The sequence below is a fragment of the Pipistrellus kuhlii genome, unplaced genomic scaffold, assembly GCF_014108245.1.
Source record: "Pipistrellus kuhlii isolate mPipKuh1 unplaced genomic scaffold, mPipKuh1.p scaffold_m20_p_2, whole genome shotgun sequence".
Classification (NCBI taxonomy): Eukaryota; Metazoa; Chordata; class Mammalia; order Chiroptera; family Vespertilionidae; genus Pipistrellus; species Pipistrellus kuhlii.
The window spans coordinates 100,635,564-100,653,521 of NW_023425515.1; the positions used below are offsets into that span (position 1 = coordinate 100,635,564).

The following is a 17,958-nucleotide window of genomic DNA, read 5'->3' on the forward strand; positions in this document are numbered from 1 at the left end:
TATCAGAGTGGGAGAGGCCAATAAGGGGTGCAGCAACAAGGGGCAGGGGCCTTGGGAGATTGGCCAGCTGGCCCCACCTGCCGATTGGGGGTTTCACTGGCAGCAATGGGCATCACCAGTCATTCCAATCATTACGGCATTCCAATCACTGGCTTTTGTATATACAGATATTTAAGTATCTGTTTCTAGTTCTTAGGGTATATACCTAGAAGTGGAATTGCTGAACTATATGGCAATTTTATGTTTAACTCTGAGGAACTGCCCAACTGTTTTATACAGTGACTGCACCATTTTACATTCCTACTGGCACTATATGTGTTCCAATTTCTCTACTTTTCCAACACTTCTTTTCTCTTCCTGGGGTAAGGATCACAGGAGTTTCTTATAATTCTGTGACTTCTCAATTAATTTCACATCCATAGAGTAAAAAAACAAATGCAAAACTTTTTAAATTTAATTTTATTGATTAACATATCACATAAAATTCTTAAGCTAGATACTTAGAATTATTAACATGTTTATTTAAAATTTATTTAAGCATTTGAATATGAATTGATGGTTTGAAGGATGATTGTCATACTATACACACTCACATATATCTATATTTCTTTTTTATTCTTTCTTTTAGCTATCTGAGAAGAAAAGGAATAATAATAAATGAAACGTCTGCAGTTGTATATGCTCAGTTACTCACAGGTCATAAATATCAAATAAATCAAAATGGTGAAGTTCATCTAGAGAAACAGTGGTCAAAACAAGTTCTTCCTTTTGTTTATCAAGCTGTTGTCAAGGTAATCTCCATCAGGTCTCAATTATATTTTACTATACACTATTGCACACTGTAAAAGACAGACTTTATATCTATCATATTAACATTGGTTTCTAAATAGAAGAGTAATATAGCAAAGTGTAATGGAAACTATTATTTAATATAATTTGCAAAATATTTTCTTTTTTTAAAAGGCTTCCTCAGACACTCTGTGGTTGGGAACATGTCCTTTTAAATTTTTTTTTAATCCTCACCGAGGACATACTTACCGTAGAGAGAGGAAGGGAGAGAGGTGGTTGGGTGGGGTGGAATGAGAGAGAAACATCCATTGGTTACCTACCATACACACCCTGATTAGGGATGCAACCTTTTAGTACATGAGACAGTGCTCAACCAACGGAGCCACTAGGGCAGGGCTAATTTATTTTTAACTTAATCTCTAAAAGAAAAATCCCAGCATTAACTTAGACTCTTGCATTTTTAGATTTTTATTCTCAAAAGAAAATGTTTTCCTTAAATAGTATATGCAAAAGGCTATTGTGTTTGTAATATTAGATGTGGTAAGGGGATAACATTTTTTAAAGCATGAAGTGATCCTATAATTTTGGGGAAGCACAGTGTAATGATTAAGAGCACAGATGCCTAAGTTGACTTTGTAAGCTGTATGACCTTGGGCAAGATTTACCCCCTTTTTGTGCCTTAGTTTCCTCATCTGTAAAAGTAGGGCTAATAATGTTCTGCCACAGAGGGCTGTTTCAAGAATAAAATGAACTAGTAAAGGTGTGGAATATCTAAAAGCAGTCAATAAATTTTAGCTGCCAGTATTGGTATGAAGACAGTCTTTACATTTGACATTTATAGGTAGTATTAGAGGCCCAATGCATGAAATGTGCACAGGTATATTCCCTAGGCCTAGCCTGTCATCAGGACCATCTTCCCCAACTGCTGGCAGCTGGCCCCGCCTCCTGCCTCCACCCACCCAGTTCCCAGTTCACCATTCAGCAATGGAAACCTGACGGCTAAGGGAGGGACTGAGAAGTCGGCTGTTCCCACCCACTTGCTGGACCCATTCCTGCCATTGGTCACCCTCTGTGTGTGAAACAGTTGGCGGGGTGGGGGCTTTGGTAGTCACAGGAACTAGGTTGAAGGGGCTCCTATTGTGTGTGGGATGATGAGAGGGGTGGGGGCCTTGGCCTGGTGTCATCCACATCCCCCACCACCCACCCCCATTCCCCGTTCACCATTGGTGGCAATTGGAGCCTGCGGGCCCAGGGAAGGGACCAAGAGGTTGACCCATTCCACCTGCTCACCAGTCCTACTCCCTGCTGCCACACACCCCAGATCCCCTTTCCCCATCCAGCAATGGGAAGCCTGACAGCCAAGGGAGAGACCAAGAGGTCAGCCATTTCTGCCTGCTCGCCAGCCCCACCCTGCCTCCAGTCACCCTCTTTGTGTGGGATAATTGGTGGGGTGGGGACCTTGGCTTGGCATCCCTTGCCATCCACCCCAGGTCCCCATTCATCACTGGTGATTGGAACCTGCTGGCTAGGAAAAGGGACCGAGAGGTAGTCAGTGCATCTCATAGTGACTGGTTGAGCAGTTCTGGTCATTCCGCCGATATGGTCACTGGGCTTTTATTATATAGGATAGCCATAGTCCCATAGGAAAAAAACTTGTGTACAATCTATGAAAGTCTTGATTGTGATGATTTATTTACTTTTATATTTCATTCTTTATAGGACATCCGAGCTTTTGATTCCCGTTTCTCCAATATCAAAACATTGGATGACTTGTTTCCTCCTAGAAGTATGGTCTTTATGCTGGGAACCCCCTATTATGGCTGTGCTGGAGAAGTTAGTTGCTGTTACTAATTAAATTTCTCTCTGGTTTGAAATTAATATAATGCTTTACCCTTTCTTCACTTAGGTGTAAAATTGAAGGTAATACTGAAGTGGAAAAATAAGAAAGAATTCATTAATCTAACTAATGAACATGGTATTTGGCTATATATCTTTAGTCTTGAGCATGATGGGGTCAGATTTGGGGCGAAAAAAGAATTCAAATCCTGATCTTTAGTAGTATATTGTGGTGTACATGAATCTATTCTATAGTTATTTTAGATTTATTATTGGGTTGATGAATTTATAAATATGTTAATGTTTTGGGAAGGTCCAGTTCTCACATGGAAAAAGGCACAAGCAAATATACATATGTGCCTATATATAACATATTCTCTAGGTTCATTTGCACAAAAAGAAAAGCAAACACCACTATGGTAGCAGTGAACACATGTGCTTAGTAACTTATGATACCATATCACACTAAAAAACACAGGGAAATAGCTGGTTACAGGGCTTGGGCAGGTCGATATAAGATGAGCATGAAGCCTCTTGTATCAGAAAGTAAGGAAGTGCTCAAAAAAATGATGGGAGAGTATCACATAGTTACAAAAACCAGGTTGTAGAGGCTCCTAATAATCAAATCTGGAAAGTATAGAAATAAGTACAGTTATGAATAATTATAAATCATTGTGGGGGAGATAGAAATTTATTATTTCACTGGAGGCCAATGCATGAAATTCATGCCCGGGAGAGGCAGGGGTGTCCCTCAGCCTAGCCTGAACCCTCTCCAATCTGGAAGCCCTCGAGGGATGTCTAAGCATCACATTTAGACCCAGTTGGATCAGGTCTAAACGGGCAGTCGGACATCCTTTTACAATCCACGTCTGCTGGCTCCCAACTACTCACCTGCCTGCCTTCCTGATTGTCCCTAACCGCTTCTGCCTGCCAGCCTGATCACTCCCTAACCACTCCCCTGCCAGCCTGATTGAAGTCTAACTGCTCCCTGCCAGCCTGTTTGTCCCCAACTACCCTCCTTTCCGCCTGGTTACCCCTAACTGCCCTCCCCTGCAGGGTTGATCGCCCCCAACTGCCCTCCTTTGAGGCCTGTTCCCTCCCAACTACCATCCCCTGCTAGCCTGATCGCCCCCAACTGCCCTCCCTTGCAGGCCTGGTCCCTCCCAACTGCCCTCCCCTGCTTGTGGTGGCCCTCTTGTGTCCACATAGGGACAGGATCTTTGGCACATGGGGGCAGCTATCTTAATCTTGTGTGTTGGAATGATGTTCAATCTGCATATTACTCTTTTATTAGACAGGATAGTGGCCTGGTGCAGGGGGTGGGGGCCAGCTGATTTGCCTTGAAAGGTGTTCCTGATCAGACTGGGGGTTCCCTTGGGGCGTGGGGTGGCCTGAGCGAGTGGCCTGTGGTGGTTTGCAGGCCGGCCATGCCCCCTGGCAACCCAAGTGGAGACCCTGGTATCTTCTACAATTGAAACTTTGTAGCCTAGAGCCGAGCCAAGTCTTCTGCTGGCCCTGTGGTGGCAGGGGATTAATTTACCTTCTATAATTGAAACTATGTAGCCTTAAGTGGAGGCCTGGGCCTGCCAGGATGTGTGGAAAGCTTTGTTTCCTCTATCGCCTGGGAAACCCAAGCCTCCCTCCTGCTCCCTGTGGCTGCAGCCATCTTGGCTAGGTTAATTTGCATACTTGCTCTGATTGGCTGGTGGGTGTGGCTTGTGGGTGTAGCAGAGTGATGTTAATTTGCTTATTATTTTATTATATAGGATAGTGGTAATAAATAAGTAAATAGTGAAGGGAAGGGCACAGTTCTTACTTAGAGTATTATGTCAAGGGTAAATTTTGGGAGAGTGCTGGAGGTAGAAATCATCATTTTATGACCATTAGGATAAAGATTAAATTAGGCAATAACCATCATTGGAGGCTAAAGTTATGGGAAATTTTTTATAAGGTAGTATACTTTCATGATCTTGAACGTGTTTTTCTACAAACTGTTTATTAGTTTCAAGGGCAATAAATAACTATTTGCACAGTGAAGAAATTAAGCAATATCTGATGGTATGAACAAAGTTAATGTTATGACAGGTGAGCATCATGTACTTCCAATGTGATACTCTAAGAAGCATACATCACCTGTGCACTAATACATCTAAAATAACTATAGAATTGATTCATGTACAGAATATATAACCTTAACCTAATCACAAGGAAACATCAGATAAGTCCAAAATGAGTAAATCTCCCCCCCCCCCCTTTTTAGTGCAGTGTGGGGACTGAGGAACGCACTGTATTCTTCAAAATATCAATGTTATAAAAGGCAAAGAAAAGGTCTGGATATATTCTAGATTAAAGGAAGCTAAATAGTTAAGACAACTAAATGCAGTATCTGATCATAGCCTGGACCTGGTATTTAAAGGGGGGGAAAAGCGTTTTCTACAAAGGACATTTTTAGGTCAACTGACTAATGTTAAAACATGGAGTAAAACGTTAACAGGTTGATCTGGGTAAATGTATTTCAAGTGTTCTTTGACCTGTTTTTAGTTTTACAACTTCTTGGTAGTTTGAAATTATTTGCAAATTAAAAGTTAATTTAAAAAAAACAACTGTTTAACACATTAAAAGCAAGGTACAATGACTTCAATTTACAGTACATTCCCTCGGTCTTAATGTATTTTAGAAATAATAAACACTGTTCAAATAAATAGAAAAATCAAGTGATTAAAATGTAGTGTAAGAGACTAAAACCTGTGATTTTTTTTTTCTCTCCAAGGTTCAGGATTCAGGGGATGTGATTACAGAAGGTAGGATTCGGGTGGTTTTCAGCATTCCATGTGAACCCAATCTTGATGTTTTAATACAGAACCAGCATGTGAGTACTATAGTTCATATTATTTAATTTAGAATTAATGAATTTTAAAAAATATTAGAGGGTATTTTTGCCAACTTTTTGGAGTTTATTGCAAATATTTTATTTAATACTAATTAAATTTCCTTACAGTTATATCTAGTATTATTTAAAAACTACAGGCCCAGTGCATGAAATGTATAAACTGGGTGGAGGGGATGATGGTGTGTCTCAGCCCAACCTGCACCCTCTCCAATTTGGGACTCCTCAAGGGATGTCCAACAACAATCAGACATCCTCCTCACAATCCACCACTGCTGGCTCCCAACAGCTCGCCTGTCTGCCTTCCTTTCTTCCTGATTGCCCCTAATCACTTCTGCCTGCCAGCCTGATTGATGTCTAACTGCTCCCCTCCCAGCCTGTTTGTCCCCAACTTCTTTCCTCTACCGGCCTGGTCACCCCTAACTGCCCTCCCCTGCAGGGTTGATCACCTCCAACTGCCCTCCCTTGCAGGCCTGGTACCTCCCAACTGCCCTCCATTGCTTGCCTGATCACCCACAACTGCCCTCCCCTGCTGGCCATCTTGTGGTGGCTATCTTGTGTCCACATGGGGACAGGATATTTGACCACATGGGGGCAGCTATCTTAATCTTGTATGTTGGAGTGATGTTCAATCTGCATATTACTCTTTTATTAGATCTAAGTGTTGAGTCTTTTTATTTTAATACATATTTATTGTTCAGATTATTACAAATGTTCTCTTTTTTCACCCTCCATTGCTCCCCTCCACCAGGTTCCCACCCCACCCTCTGCCCTTTCCCCACCCCCCATTGTTCTCATCCATAGGTGCACAGTTTTTGTTCAGTCTCTTCCCACACCCCCCACTACCCTTTTCCCTGAGAATCATCAGTCCATTCCCCTTCTATACCTCTGATTCTATTATATTCACCAGTTAATATTGTTCATCACATTTTTTAATTCCCTTGGTTTTTAGATTTACTTGTTGATAGTTACCTATTTGTTGTTCATAATTTTTATCTTTATCTTCTTCCTCTTCCTAAAGAACCCCCTTCAGCAATTCATATAATTCTGGTTTGGCGGTGATGAACTCCTTTAGCTTTTTTTTATTAGTGAAGCTCTTTATCTGGCCTTCAATTCTGAGTGATAGCTTTGCTGGGTAGAGTAATTTTGGCTGTAGATTCTTGTTATTCATCCCCTTGAAGATTTCTTGCCATTCCCGTCTGGCCTGCTTGAGATTGAGAAATCAGCTGACGATCGTATGGGTGCTTCTTTATAGGTAACTACCTGCTTTTCTCTTGCTGCTTTTAATATTCTCTCTTCGTCTTTTGCTCTTGGGATTTTAATTATGATGTGTCTTGGTGTGGTCCTCTTTGGATTCCTTTTGTTTAGGGTTCTGTGCGCTTCCTGGACTTGTAGGTCTAATTCTTTCACCAGGTGGGGGAAGTCCAAGGTACATGCCCTTGACTGGAATCAAACCTGGGACCTTTCTGTCCACTGAGCCAAACCAGTTAGTGCCATGCCTAGCTTTTTCTAGACCTGTACAGTGTTCCCAGGCGTACTTACTTTCTTTTTATATACCTTCTTTAACTTTTACTCAAGCCTTCTTTCTCTTTCCTAACATTCTCACCTATTTATTTTATAATTTCTAGGATGTTTGTGTGATTTTTCAAAAATTGATTTCAGAGAGGAAGATGGAGGGAGAGATAGAGACAGTGAATTATTGATTGGCTGCTCCTGCACAGCCTCTATTGGGATATGTGCCCTTGACCATACTTGATCCTGGGTTCCTTTAGAATGCAGGCTGACACTCTGTTCACTGAGACAAATCAGCCAGGGCTGTTTGTGTGACTTTAATAAATTTTTTTAAATATATTTTATTGATTTTTTACAGAGAGGAAGGGAGAGAGAGAGAGAGAGAGAGCTAGAAACGTCGATGAGAGAAAAACATCAATCAGCTGCCTCCTGCACACCCCCTACTGTGGTTGTGCCTGCAAGCAGTGTACATGCCCTGGAACGGAATCAAACCCAGGACCCTTCAGACCGACGCTCTACCACTGAGCCAAACCGGTTTCGGCTGACTTTGATAATTTTAATTATACTATAACCCAATATTTCTCAAAAGGAGTACTATTGGTATTTTGAGCAAGACAGTTATGTTCTTTATCTGGTAGGACAGTTGGCATTCTTAGCCCATAAACACTGAGTAGTAGTAGCAGGTGCCTTTTGTTATTATTTTTTTCCTGACCCTAGGATATTTTTCCATTGATTTTTAGAGATAGTGGAAAGGAATGAGTCGAGAGGGAGAGAGATAGAGAGTAAAGGAAAGAAACATCAATGTGAGAGAGACACATCAGTTGGTTGCCTTCATCATGTACCCTGATTGGGGCCGGAGATTGAACATACAACCCAGGTATATGCCCTTAACAGGGAATTGAACCCGTCATCTTTTGGTGCATGGGCCAATGCTCTATCCACTGAGCAACACCAGCCAGGACATTGTAAAATGATGTGCCCCTACATATTTCCAGATGCTTATTAAAAAAGTGATAATTACCTGTGATAGAGAACTATTACCTTAATTTTTATTATCCTGTTTCCCAAAAAATAAGTGTCTTATATTAAATTTTTCTCCCGAAGTTGCACTAGGTCTTATTTTCAGGGGATGTCTTATCTTTCCATGCACTAGGTCTTATTTTCGGAGGATGTCTTATTTTCGGGGAAACATGGTATCTATTCTGGGAAGCATACTTAATTTGTCTGTATTATTTCTAAATCTGATAAGGTTCTTAATGGCAAAATTGTGTCATATTCTTTACTAGCCTATTAATGGTAACTTTATATTCCAGGACACTAAAAATCTTTATCCACTTAGGAGTGATTATAGACATGATCATTAAAAAATAACGGTGGCTGAATTAATTGCTTACCTTTCACTCTCTGGAAATTTTGCATTTATTGGTGATAAAATAACTGACCTTCACACCCTCCCACAAGATGGCCATCCCCAGGTGATCACAAGATGGCCAGCGGGGGAGGGTAGTTGTGGGTAATCAGGCCAGCAGGAGAAGGCAGTTGGTGGCAACCAGGCTGGCAGGGGAGGGCAGTTGGAGGCGACCAGGCATGCAGAGGAGGGTGGGCAGTTTGTGGGGACCAGGCCTTCAGGGAGGACAATTGAGTGCAACCAGGCAGGCAGCAGAGGGCAGTTAGGGGCTACCAGACTGGCAGGGGAGGGCAGTTGGGGGCAATCAGTCCAGCAGGGTTAGGCAGTTGGGGGGGACCAGGCCTGCAGGGGAGTACAGTTAGGGGCTACCAGGCTGTCAGGGGAGTCAGTAGGGCTGACCGGGATGGCAGGGGAGGGTAGTTGGGGGTGACCAGGCCAATATGGGAGGGCAATTGGGCCTGCAGGAGAGCAGTTGGGCGTCGATCAGGCTGGCAGGAGAGATGTTTGGGGTAATCAGGCAGCCAGGCAGGCAGGTGAGCAGTTGGGAGCCAGCAGTCCAAATTGTGAGAGGTATGTCCCAGATTGGAGAGGGTACAGGCTGGGCTGAGGAACACCCCCCCCCCCCAAGTGCACGAATTTCATGCACCAGGCCTCTAGTATTCATATAAAATAAAGCATATGAGTATAAAACATTTATATGACTCATGTATATTTTCTCCCAGGTACTTTACTAAGCCCTACTTAGTATATGAAAATTTATTTTAAGCATTTAATTCTTGCCTGCATTGTTTGCCATTATTACTTACCGTTGAGTTTATTTCTTGAGACATCTCACCTGTCCCTTTCACCTGTCCTTGGAAATTCAATCCTTTAAAGAAGGGAAGGTGCAGAAAGATTCTGCTTACAGATCCTTTTAAAAAAGAGGATAGCAGAATGATCATTTACTTTTGAGAATTCTTACATAGCCACAATCCAATGGTTAGTCTTGTTTTAGTTTTCTCCAAATTTTAAACATAAAGAAATGACATTTAATACTTTGTTTCTATAATTGTCCTTTTTGTTTTTATATTAAAAGAAATATTCTATAAAGTACAACCCAGGATATGTGTTGGCCAGTCGCCTTGGAGTGAGTGGATACCTTGTTTCAAGGTTTACAGGAAGTATTTTTATTGGAAGAGGATCTAGGAGAAAGTAAGTTTATGTTAAAGAAATTTACTTAAAAGTGGCAGAAAAAATTGAATGATAAAGATAAAATGGTCAATATTTTATATAGTATACTTTTTCTCTGACTTTTCCTTAAAATTTATGCATAAATTTCTCTGATGGTGACATTTTCTCTAAATGGCACGTTATAGGTGGTTGAAACAATAGTTGTTATTTTTAGCAGTTAGTATGTTGGACCTTGAAAAAAGGTATCAAGGTGTGTGTGAATCTCAATAGTATATTTCCCTGTATTTTCTTATATCATTCTTCCTCTCTAATTATATAATCTTTGTTAACTGTTATGCTTTCTTAACTTGGATTTTAAAGCCTTTCCTCTACTTTTTTCAATTACTGCTACTTCAGAAATAACCACGATAACTAAAATATAGAACAATTAAAACTGACTTTTTCTAAGAATTGAAAACAAACTTTTTTTCTTCCAACAAAATTTTAAAATATGCGTGTGTGTGTTTGTGTGGTTTAAATTCAGCCCTCATGGAGACCATAAAGCAAATGTGGGTTTGAATCTCAAGTTCAACAAAAAAAATGAGGAGGTACCAGGATATACTAAGAAAATTGGAAATGAGTGGATGTATTCATCTGCCACAGAACAACTTCTTGCAGAGTACATAGAGAGGTAAGTGCAGAATAAGATCCCAGTAGGCATCCAGAAACATAGGAATATTATTATTATTATTATTATTATTATTATTATTATTATTTTGCCTTGCTGATAATGGTTTTATGCTTCTTATAGGAATATTTGACATGTGCTATATATAAACTTATTTTTGCCATTGGCAGAGATTTATTTACCTATTTTAAGGTTTTTTAAAAATTTTAGTTACAGTTGAAATATAATGTTAATTTAGATATACATCATAGTGATTAGAGATTTATATACCTTACAAAATATCCCCAAAAGTCTAGTACTCATCTGACACTATATTACCTATGCTGTACTTTACATCCTCAAAACTATTTTTATAATTGCCAATTTGTATTTCTTAATGCCTTCCCCTTTTTCACTTATACCCACAACACTCCCTCATCTGATGACAAAATGTTCTCTGTATCTATGAGTTTGTTTCTGTTTCGCTGGTTTGTTTATTTTGTGTTTTAGACTCTACATATAAGAGAAATCATATGGTATTTGCCTTTATCTTTGTGACATATTTTACTTAGCATAGTACCCTCTAGGTCCATCCATACTGTCACAGATGGTAAGGTTTAATTCATTTTTATGGCTGAATAGTATTTCATAGTATATATTACCACATCTTCTTTATCCATTTGTCTATCTGGACACTTGGTTGCTTTGATATCTTGGCTATTGTAAATAATGCTACAATGAATATAGAGGTGCATCTGTCTTTTTGAATTAGTGTTTTGGATTTCTTCTAATAAATAACCAGAAATGGCATTGCTGAGTCATATAGTAATTCCTTTTTTAATTTTTATAGGAACCTCTATACTGTTTTCCATAGTTGCCGCACCAATTTACAATTGCACTAATCGGGCATTAAGGTTCCCTTTTCTCCACATCCTTATTAACCCTTGTTATTTGTTGATTTCTTGATGGTAGTCATTCTGACAGGTTTGTGGTGACATCTCATTGTGATTTTAATGTGCATTTCTCTGATGATTAGTGATGCTGAACATCTTTTCATGTTCTCATTGGAGAAATGTCTATTCAGGTCCTCAATAAAATTTTTAATTGGATTTTTTGTGATTTTTTTTTTATGTTAAATTGTGTTCTTTATAAAATTTGAATATTAACCCCTTGTTGGATGTATCATTGGCAAATATCTTCTTCCATTCAATAGGTTGTCTTTTTCATTTTATTTTATTTTTTTCCTCTGTGCAAAAACTTTTTAGCTTGATGTGGTATCATTAGTTTAATTTTTCTTTTGTTTTCCTTCCTTGAGAAGATATACTGAAAAAGACATTACTGAGAGTTATGTCAAAGAGTCTACTGCCTATGTTTTTTTCTAGGAGTCTTATGGTTTCAAGTTTCACATTTAAGTCTTTAATCTATTTTGAGTTTATTTTTGTATGTGGTGTAAAAAAGTGGTGGTGTTTTATTTTTTACATGTGTCTGCCCAATGTTGTCAACATCATTTGTTGAAGAGACTGTCTTTATCCTATTGTGAATTCTTGTCTAATTTGTCATAGATTAATTGACCATATATGCTTGGATTTATTTCTGGATACTCTACTGATCTATGTGTCTGTTTTTATGCCAATACTAGAAGCCCAATGCATGAAATTTGTGCAAGGGCCTTGGCCTCCACCACCGCGGGGGCTGCCTCTGCCTCAGCTGTGGCCCCCGCCCACCGCTGCCACAGCTGGGGCCTCTCCCTCCTCTGTCTTGGCCCTCACCTGCTACAGCTTTGTCCAGAAGGAAGGACATCTGGAAGGACGTCTGGTATAATTAGCATATTATGCTTTTATTATTACAGGTTATTATAGATGATGCTGTCTTGATGACCATAGCCTTTTAATGTAGTTTGATATCAAGTAGCATGATACCCCAATTTTGTTTTTCTTTCTCAAGATTGCTTTGGCTATTCAGGGGCCTTTGTGGTTCCATATAAATTTTAGAATTATTTAGGCTATAGTTCTGTGATAAATGCTATTGGTATTTTGATAGGAATTGCATTGAATCTATAGATTGCTTTGGGTTGTATGAATATTTTAATGATGTTAACTCTTCCTATTCATGAGCACAGTACAGGCTTCCATTTATTTGTATTTTCTTTACTTTCTTCAATGTCATATAGTTTTCAAGTTCAGGTCTTTTATTTTCTTGATTAAATTTATTCATAGGTATTTTATTTTTTGACTCAATTGTAAATAGGATTGTTTTCTTCCTTTGGCTTTCTGATAGTTCATTAATGGACTATAAAAATGCAACCAACTTCTGAATATTAATTTTGTATCATACTATTCTGCTGAATTCATTTATCAGTTCTAATACTTTTTTGTTGCAATCTTTAGGATTCTGTACATAGAATATCATATCACCTGCAAATTATGACAACTTTACATTTCATTTTCCAATTTGGGTACCTTTTATTTATTTTCCTTGTCTGATTGCTATGGCTAGGACTTCCAATACTATCCTAATAAAGAAGGAATATGCTAAGTGATCCTCACACCATCGCAAATACAGCCAATAAGGAGGGAATATGCTAATTGACTGTCACGCCCTCGAAAATGGTGACTCCCACAGCCAATAAGGAGGGAATATGCTAATCGACTGCCCCACCCTCAAAGATGGCAGCGCCCACAGCCAATAAGGAGGGAATATGCTAATTGACTGCCATGCCCTCAAAATGGTGGTATCCTCTGCCACAGAATATTGGCATCCACTCCCCTTAACCTTCCTGAGGCAGCAGGCACTCTGTGCACCTGCATCCGGTGTCCCCCAGTCCCCTTAGTACCCCCAGCTGCCCAGGGCTGGCCTGAGGCACAGACAAGCCTCAGATAGCAGCTGCCCAGCTGCCCAGGGCTGCCTGAGCTCAGGTAACCAGGGCTGGGTGAGGTATGTGTGCCAGCAGTAGCATCAGCAGATGCGTGATGGGGCATCGCCTTCCCCTGATCACCAGGTCACCTCCGCCCCTAAGGGCTCCTCTTCTGTGAAAGGGGGCAAACTGGGCTGAGGGGACCCCCCCCCCTCAAATGCATGAATTTTCATGCACCGGGCCTCTACTGTTAAATAGAAGGGGTGAAAGTGGACAACATTTTTTTGTTCCTAATCATAAGAAAAGCTGCTTTATGTCTTCCTTGTTGAGTATGTTGTTACCTATGGGTTTGTCATGTATGGCCTTAATTATGTTGAGGTATCTTTTCTCTATTCCCACTTTGCTAAACATTTTTGTCATAAATGAATAATGGATTTTGTCACATCTTTTTCTGCATCTATTTATATGATCATGTGGTTTTTATTCTTCATTTTATTTATGCAGTGCAGTGTTTCCCAAAGTGTGGTACGCGTACCCCTAGGAGTACGGGAAGAGTTGGTGGGGGTACGTGTTGCACCGGAGTTTGGTGGGGGTATGCACTGCACCGTGCTTAGCTCTGCCTAATTCTATATTCTCATGAGTACGAGGGGTACTTAGCGTTACGAAGAAGGGGTACACATATGTCAAAAGTTTGGGAAACACTGATGTAGTGTATAACATTAATTGACATGTGGATATTGAACCATCCTTGAATCTGAGAAATAAATCCCACTTGATCATGGAGTATGATCTTTTTAATGTTTGGCTGAATTTGGCTTGCAAATATTTTGTTGAAACTTTTTGTATCTATTTTCATCAGGGATAATGGTCTATAATTTTCTATTTTTCCAATGTCTTTATATGATTCTGAAATCAGGGAAATGCTAGCCTTGGAAACTGAGCTTTGGAGCCTTCTTTAACTTTGAATAATTTGAGGAGAACAGGTGTTAAATTTTTTCTGAAAAAAGTTTTATTTTACTTATTCAGGGCTTTTATTGGAAGTTTTTTAATTACTGCTTTGATTTCATTGATCATAATCAGTCTATTTAGATTATCTGGTTGTTCTTCCTTCTGTCTTGGAAGATTGTGTGTCTGGAAATTTAACTAATTCTTCCAGGTTGTTGAATATGTAGACATATTTATAGTATTTTCTTATAACCCTTTGTATTTCTTTGGTGTCAGTTGTTATTTCTTCTATTTCATTTCTAATTTTATTTCTTTGGGTCCTCATACTTTTTCATGACTCTGATGAAAGTATTATCAACTTGTTTATCTTTTCAAAGAACCAGCTGTTGATTTCACTGCTGTATTGTGTTATGTTTTTGGACAAGTTTATTTCTGCTCTGATCTCTGTTATTTTATTCCTTCTATTCACTTTGGCTTTTGTTTATGGTATTCTGTTTAGTTCTTTTAGGTGTAAGGTTAAATTTTTGAGATTTTTTTTGTCTTGAGACAGTTCGGTATTGCTATGATTTTCTCATTTAGAACTACTATCTGTGGCCTATAGATTTATTTGGTTTGTTGTATTTTCGTTATCATTCCTCTTAATATACTGCTTTATGTCTTCCTCAATTTTTTTGTTAACCCAGTGATTGTTCTGTGTGGTGATATTTAGCTTCTAAGTTTTGTGCATTTTTTCAGTTTCCTTTTTGTAACTGATTTCTCTTATCAAAACACTGTGATACCAGAGATGCTTGGAATGGTTTCAGCCTTTTTAAATTAATTGAGACTTGTTTTGTGGCCTAACATGTTATCTACTATAGAAAATGTTCTATGTGTGCTTGAAAAGAATATAAATTGTGCTGCTTTTGGAGTGAAATGTTTTAAAATATCAATAAAATTCATATGGTCTAATTTATCATATTGCCTTTATGATTTTCTGTCTGAATGATCTATCTATTAATGTCACTGGGGTGGTTAAGTCCCCGACTATGACTATATTATTGTTGACCTCTCCCTTTGTCTCAATATTTGCTTTATTTATTTAGATGCTACTATTTTGGTTACAGAAAGGTTACAGAGGGTTATATCCTCTTCTTCAATTGATCCCTTTATCGTTACAAAATGTCATTCTTTGTTAACTGTTATATACATCCTTTGTTTTAAAGTCTATTCAATATATCCATTGCTACCCCAGCTAAATTTTTTTCATTTTCATTTTCAAGAAATATCTTTTTCTATCTCTTTACTTTCATTCTACGTGTGTCTTTTAATCTGAACTGGGTCTCTTATAGACAGCATGTATATGGGGCTTTTTTTCTTTTTTATTCACCCTTTGTCTTTTCATTAGAGCATTTTATCCATATACATTTAAAGTGATTGATTATTGTCCTAGCTGGTATCTCTCAGTGGATAGAGCGTCATCCTACAGACTAAAGGGTCCCAGGTTCCATTGCGGTCAAGGCACATGCCAGGGTTGCAGGCTCGGTCTCTAGTGTAGGGTATGCAAGAGGCAGCCAATCGATGATTCTCTCTCATCATTGATGTTCCTATCTCTTTCTCTCTCCCTCTCCCTTCCTCACTGAATTCAATAAAAATTTATAAATAAATAAACAAACAAACAAATAAATAAATAAAGTGATTGATTATTTATATACTAGAAGCCTGTGCACCTTCTCCAATCTAGGACCCCTTGGAAGATGTCTAGGACTGCTGGGCCTAACCACTTACCTGCCTACCTGATTGCCTCGAACCATTTCTGTCTACCGGCTTGATCACCCCCTAACCACTCCCCTGCCAGCCTGATTGATGATTAACTGCTCCCATGCCAGCCTGATCGTCCCCAACTGCCCTCCCCTGCAGACCTAGTTGTCCTCAACTGCCCTCCCTGCCGGCCATCTTGTAGTGGCCATCTTATAATGACACGGTAGCAGCCATCTTATGACAATGTGGGGTGGCCAGTTTCTGGCGGCCATCTTGTGATGACACGGGCATGAGGGCCGTCTAGTCTTCTATTAATATAAATATGTAGTTATTGGCATTTTATATCATTTTTAATGTTCTTCATTTAAGAACTCCCTTTACCATTTTTGTAATACTGGGGGTGAACTCTTTTTAGCTTTTCTTGTCTGGATAGCTCTTTATCTGTCTTTAAATTCTAAATGATAGCCTTTCTGGGTAGACTAGTCTTCCTTATATGTTCTTGCTTTTTATTTCTTTCATCTCTTATGGCCTACATAATTTCTGTTGAGAAATGTTGGCAGTCTTATGGGAGCTGCATTGTAATAACTAATAACTAGCTGCTTTTAAGATTATCTCTTTGCCCTGACCAGGTAGTTCATTTGCTTGGAGCATCATCCCACATACCAAAAGTTTGCTGGTCCAATTCCCAGTCCAGGTATATACCTAAGTTTCGAGTTTGATAACCAGTCAGGGCTCCTATGGGAGGTAACTGATTGATGTTTTTCTCTCACATCAATGTTTTTCTCTCTTCCTTTTTCTTCCTCTCTCCCTCTCCCCCTCCCCCTCCTCCTTCTCTAAAAATCAGTAACAACAAATGCTAAGGTGAGAATTATAAAGAAAAAAAGTCTCTCTTTGTCTTTAACCTTTGGCATTTTCATTATATTGTGTCTTGGTGTGCGTCTCTGAGTTCATTTGGTTTTGTTTGAGACTATCTGTGCTTCCTGGCCTTATATTTTTATTTCCTTCATCAGACTAGGGAACTTTTCCATTATTATTATTCAAATAGATTTTCATTTCCTTGTTTTTATCTTCTCTTGGTTCTCATATGGTGTGAACATTGCTATGCTTTATATTGTCCCAGTGGTCTCTTAAACTAGCTCTGTGTGGGTTTTTCAATTGTTTGTTTGTTTATTTTTATTAATCCTTGCCAAGTGATACTTTATCACCATTGATTTTTAGAGAGTGTGAAAGTGTGGGGAGGGAGAAGAGTGTAGGGGAGGAAGGAGGAAAACATCTATGTGAGAAAGACATATCAATTGCTTATCTCCCATGTGCCCCAGGGCCAGGGATTGAATGTGCAATGTAAGCACATGCCCTTGATGACCAGAATCCAACCCATGACCCTTTGGTGCACAAGCCAACACTCTAACCAGTGAACAACACCAGCCAGGGCTGTTTATTGTTTTTAATAATTTTATTTCTATTTGCTCTTCTGATTATGTATTTTCTGCTACCTTGTTTTTTGAGTTGCAGATTGGATCTTCCACTTTATCTAATCTGCAGTTGACTCCAACTAATGTATGCTGATTTCAGTTGTTGTAATCTTTATTTCTGACTGGTTCTTTCTGATGTTTCTTAACTTTTTATTAAAGTTCTCACTTAGTTCATCTAACTTTTTTATAAGTTCTGTGAGCACCCTTATAATCAGTGTTTTTAACTTTGCGTCTAGTATGTTCTTTGTCTCAATTTCAGTGAGTTCTTTTTCTGGAGTTTTGTCTGGTTCTTTCTTTTGGGCCATGTTTCTTTGTCTTCACAGTTTGGCTGCTTCCCTGTGCTTATTTCTACATATTAGGTAGATCGTGTATAACTCCTAATTTTGGTAGAATGTCCTTATTTACTCTGTTTCCCCAAAAATAAGACAGTGTCTTCTATTAATTTTTGCTCCCAAAGATGCGCTAGGTCTTATTTTTCCATGAAGAAGAATACGGTACACATTTATTGTTAAATGAAAATAAAGGAAATTTATTACCTGTATACGGTACGGTAGTACTGTAGTTGTCAATACAAACCAGACAAACTGAATCCTACAATATCAAGAATTTACTCATTTATTCAATGACAATCATGTCATCATCTTCTGGAACATCATCATAACAATCCAATTCCTGAATTTCCTGGTGAATTTCTTGTGACTC

At 39.0% G+C, this 17,958-nt stretch overlaps 1 protein-coding gene across 6 annotated transcripts in view; it reads left to right on the plus strand.

Moving 5' to 3' along the window:
* The window catches only part of XRN1 (5'-3' exoribonuclease 1), a 207,972-nt gene that overhangs the window by 123,316 nt on the left and 66,698 nt on the right, over positions 1 to 17,958 (plus strand). For all 6 annotated transcript variants that reach the window (XM_036447787.2, XM_036447784.2, XM_036447785.2 and 3 more), the window contains exons 21-25: positions 629 to 791; positions 2,509 to 2,622; positions 5,396 to 5,494; positions 9,508 to 9,623; positions 10,126 to 10,272. In XM_036447787.2, the coding sequence (XP_036303680.1) occupies positions 629 to 791; positions 2,509 to 2,622; positions 5,396 to 5,494; positions 9,508 to 9,623; positions 10,126 to 10,272 (639 nt within the window). The remainder of the gene's footprint in view (positions 1 to 628; positions 792 to 2,508; positions 2,623 to 5,395; positions 5,495 to 9,507; positions 9,624 to 10,125; positions 10,273 to 17,958) is intronic.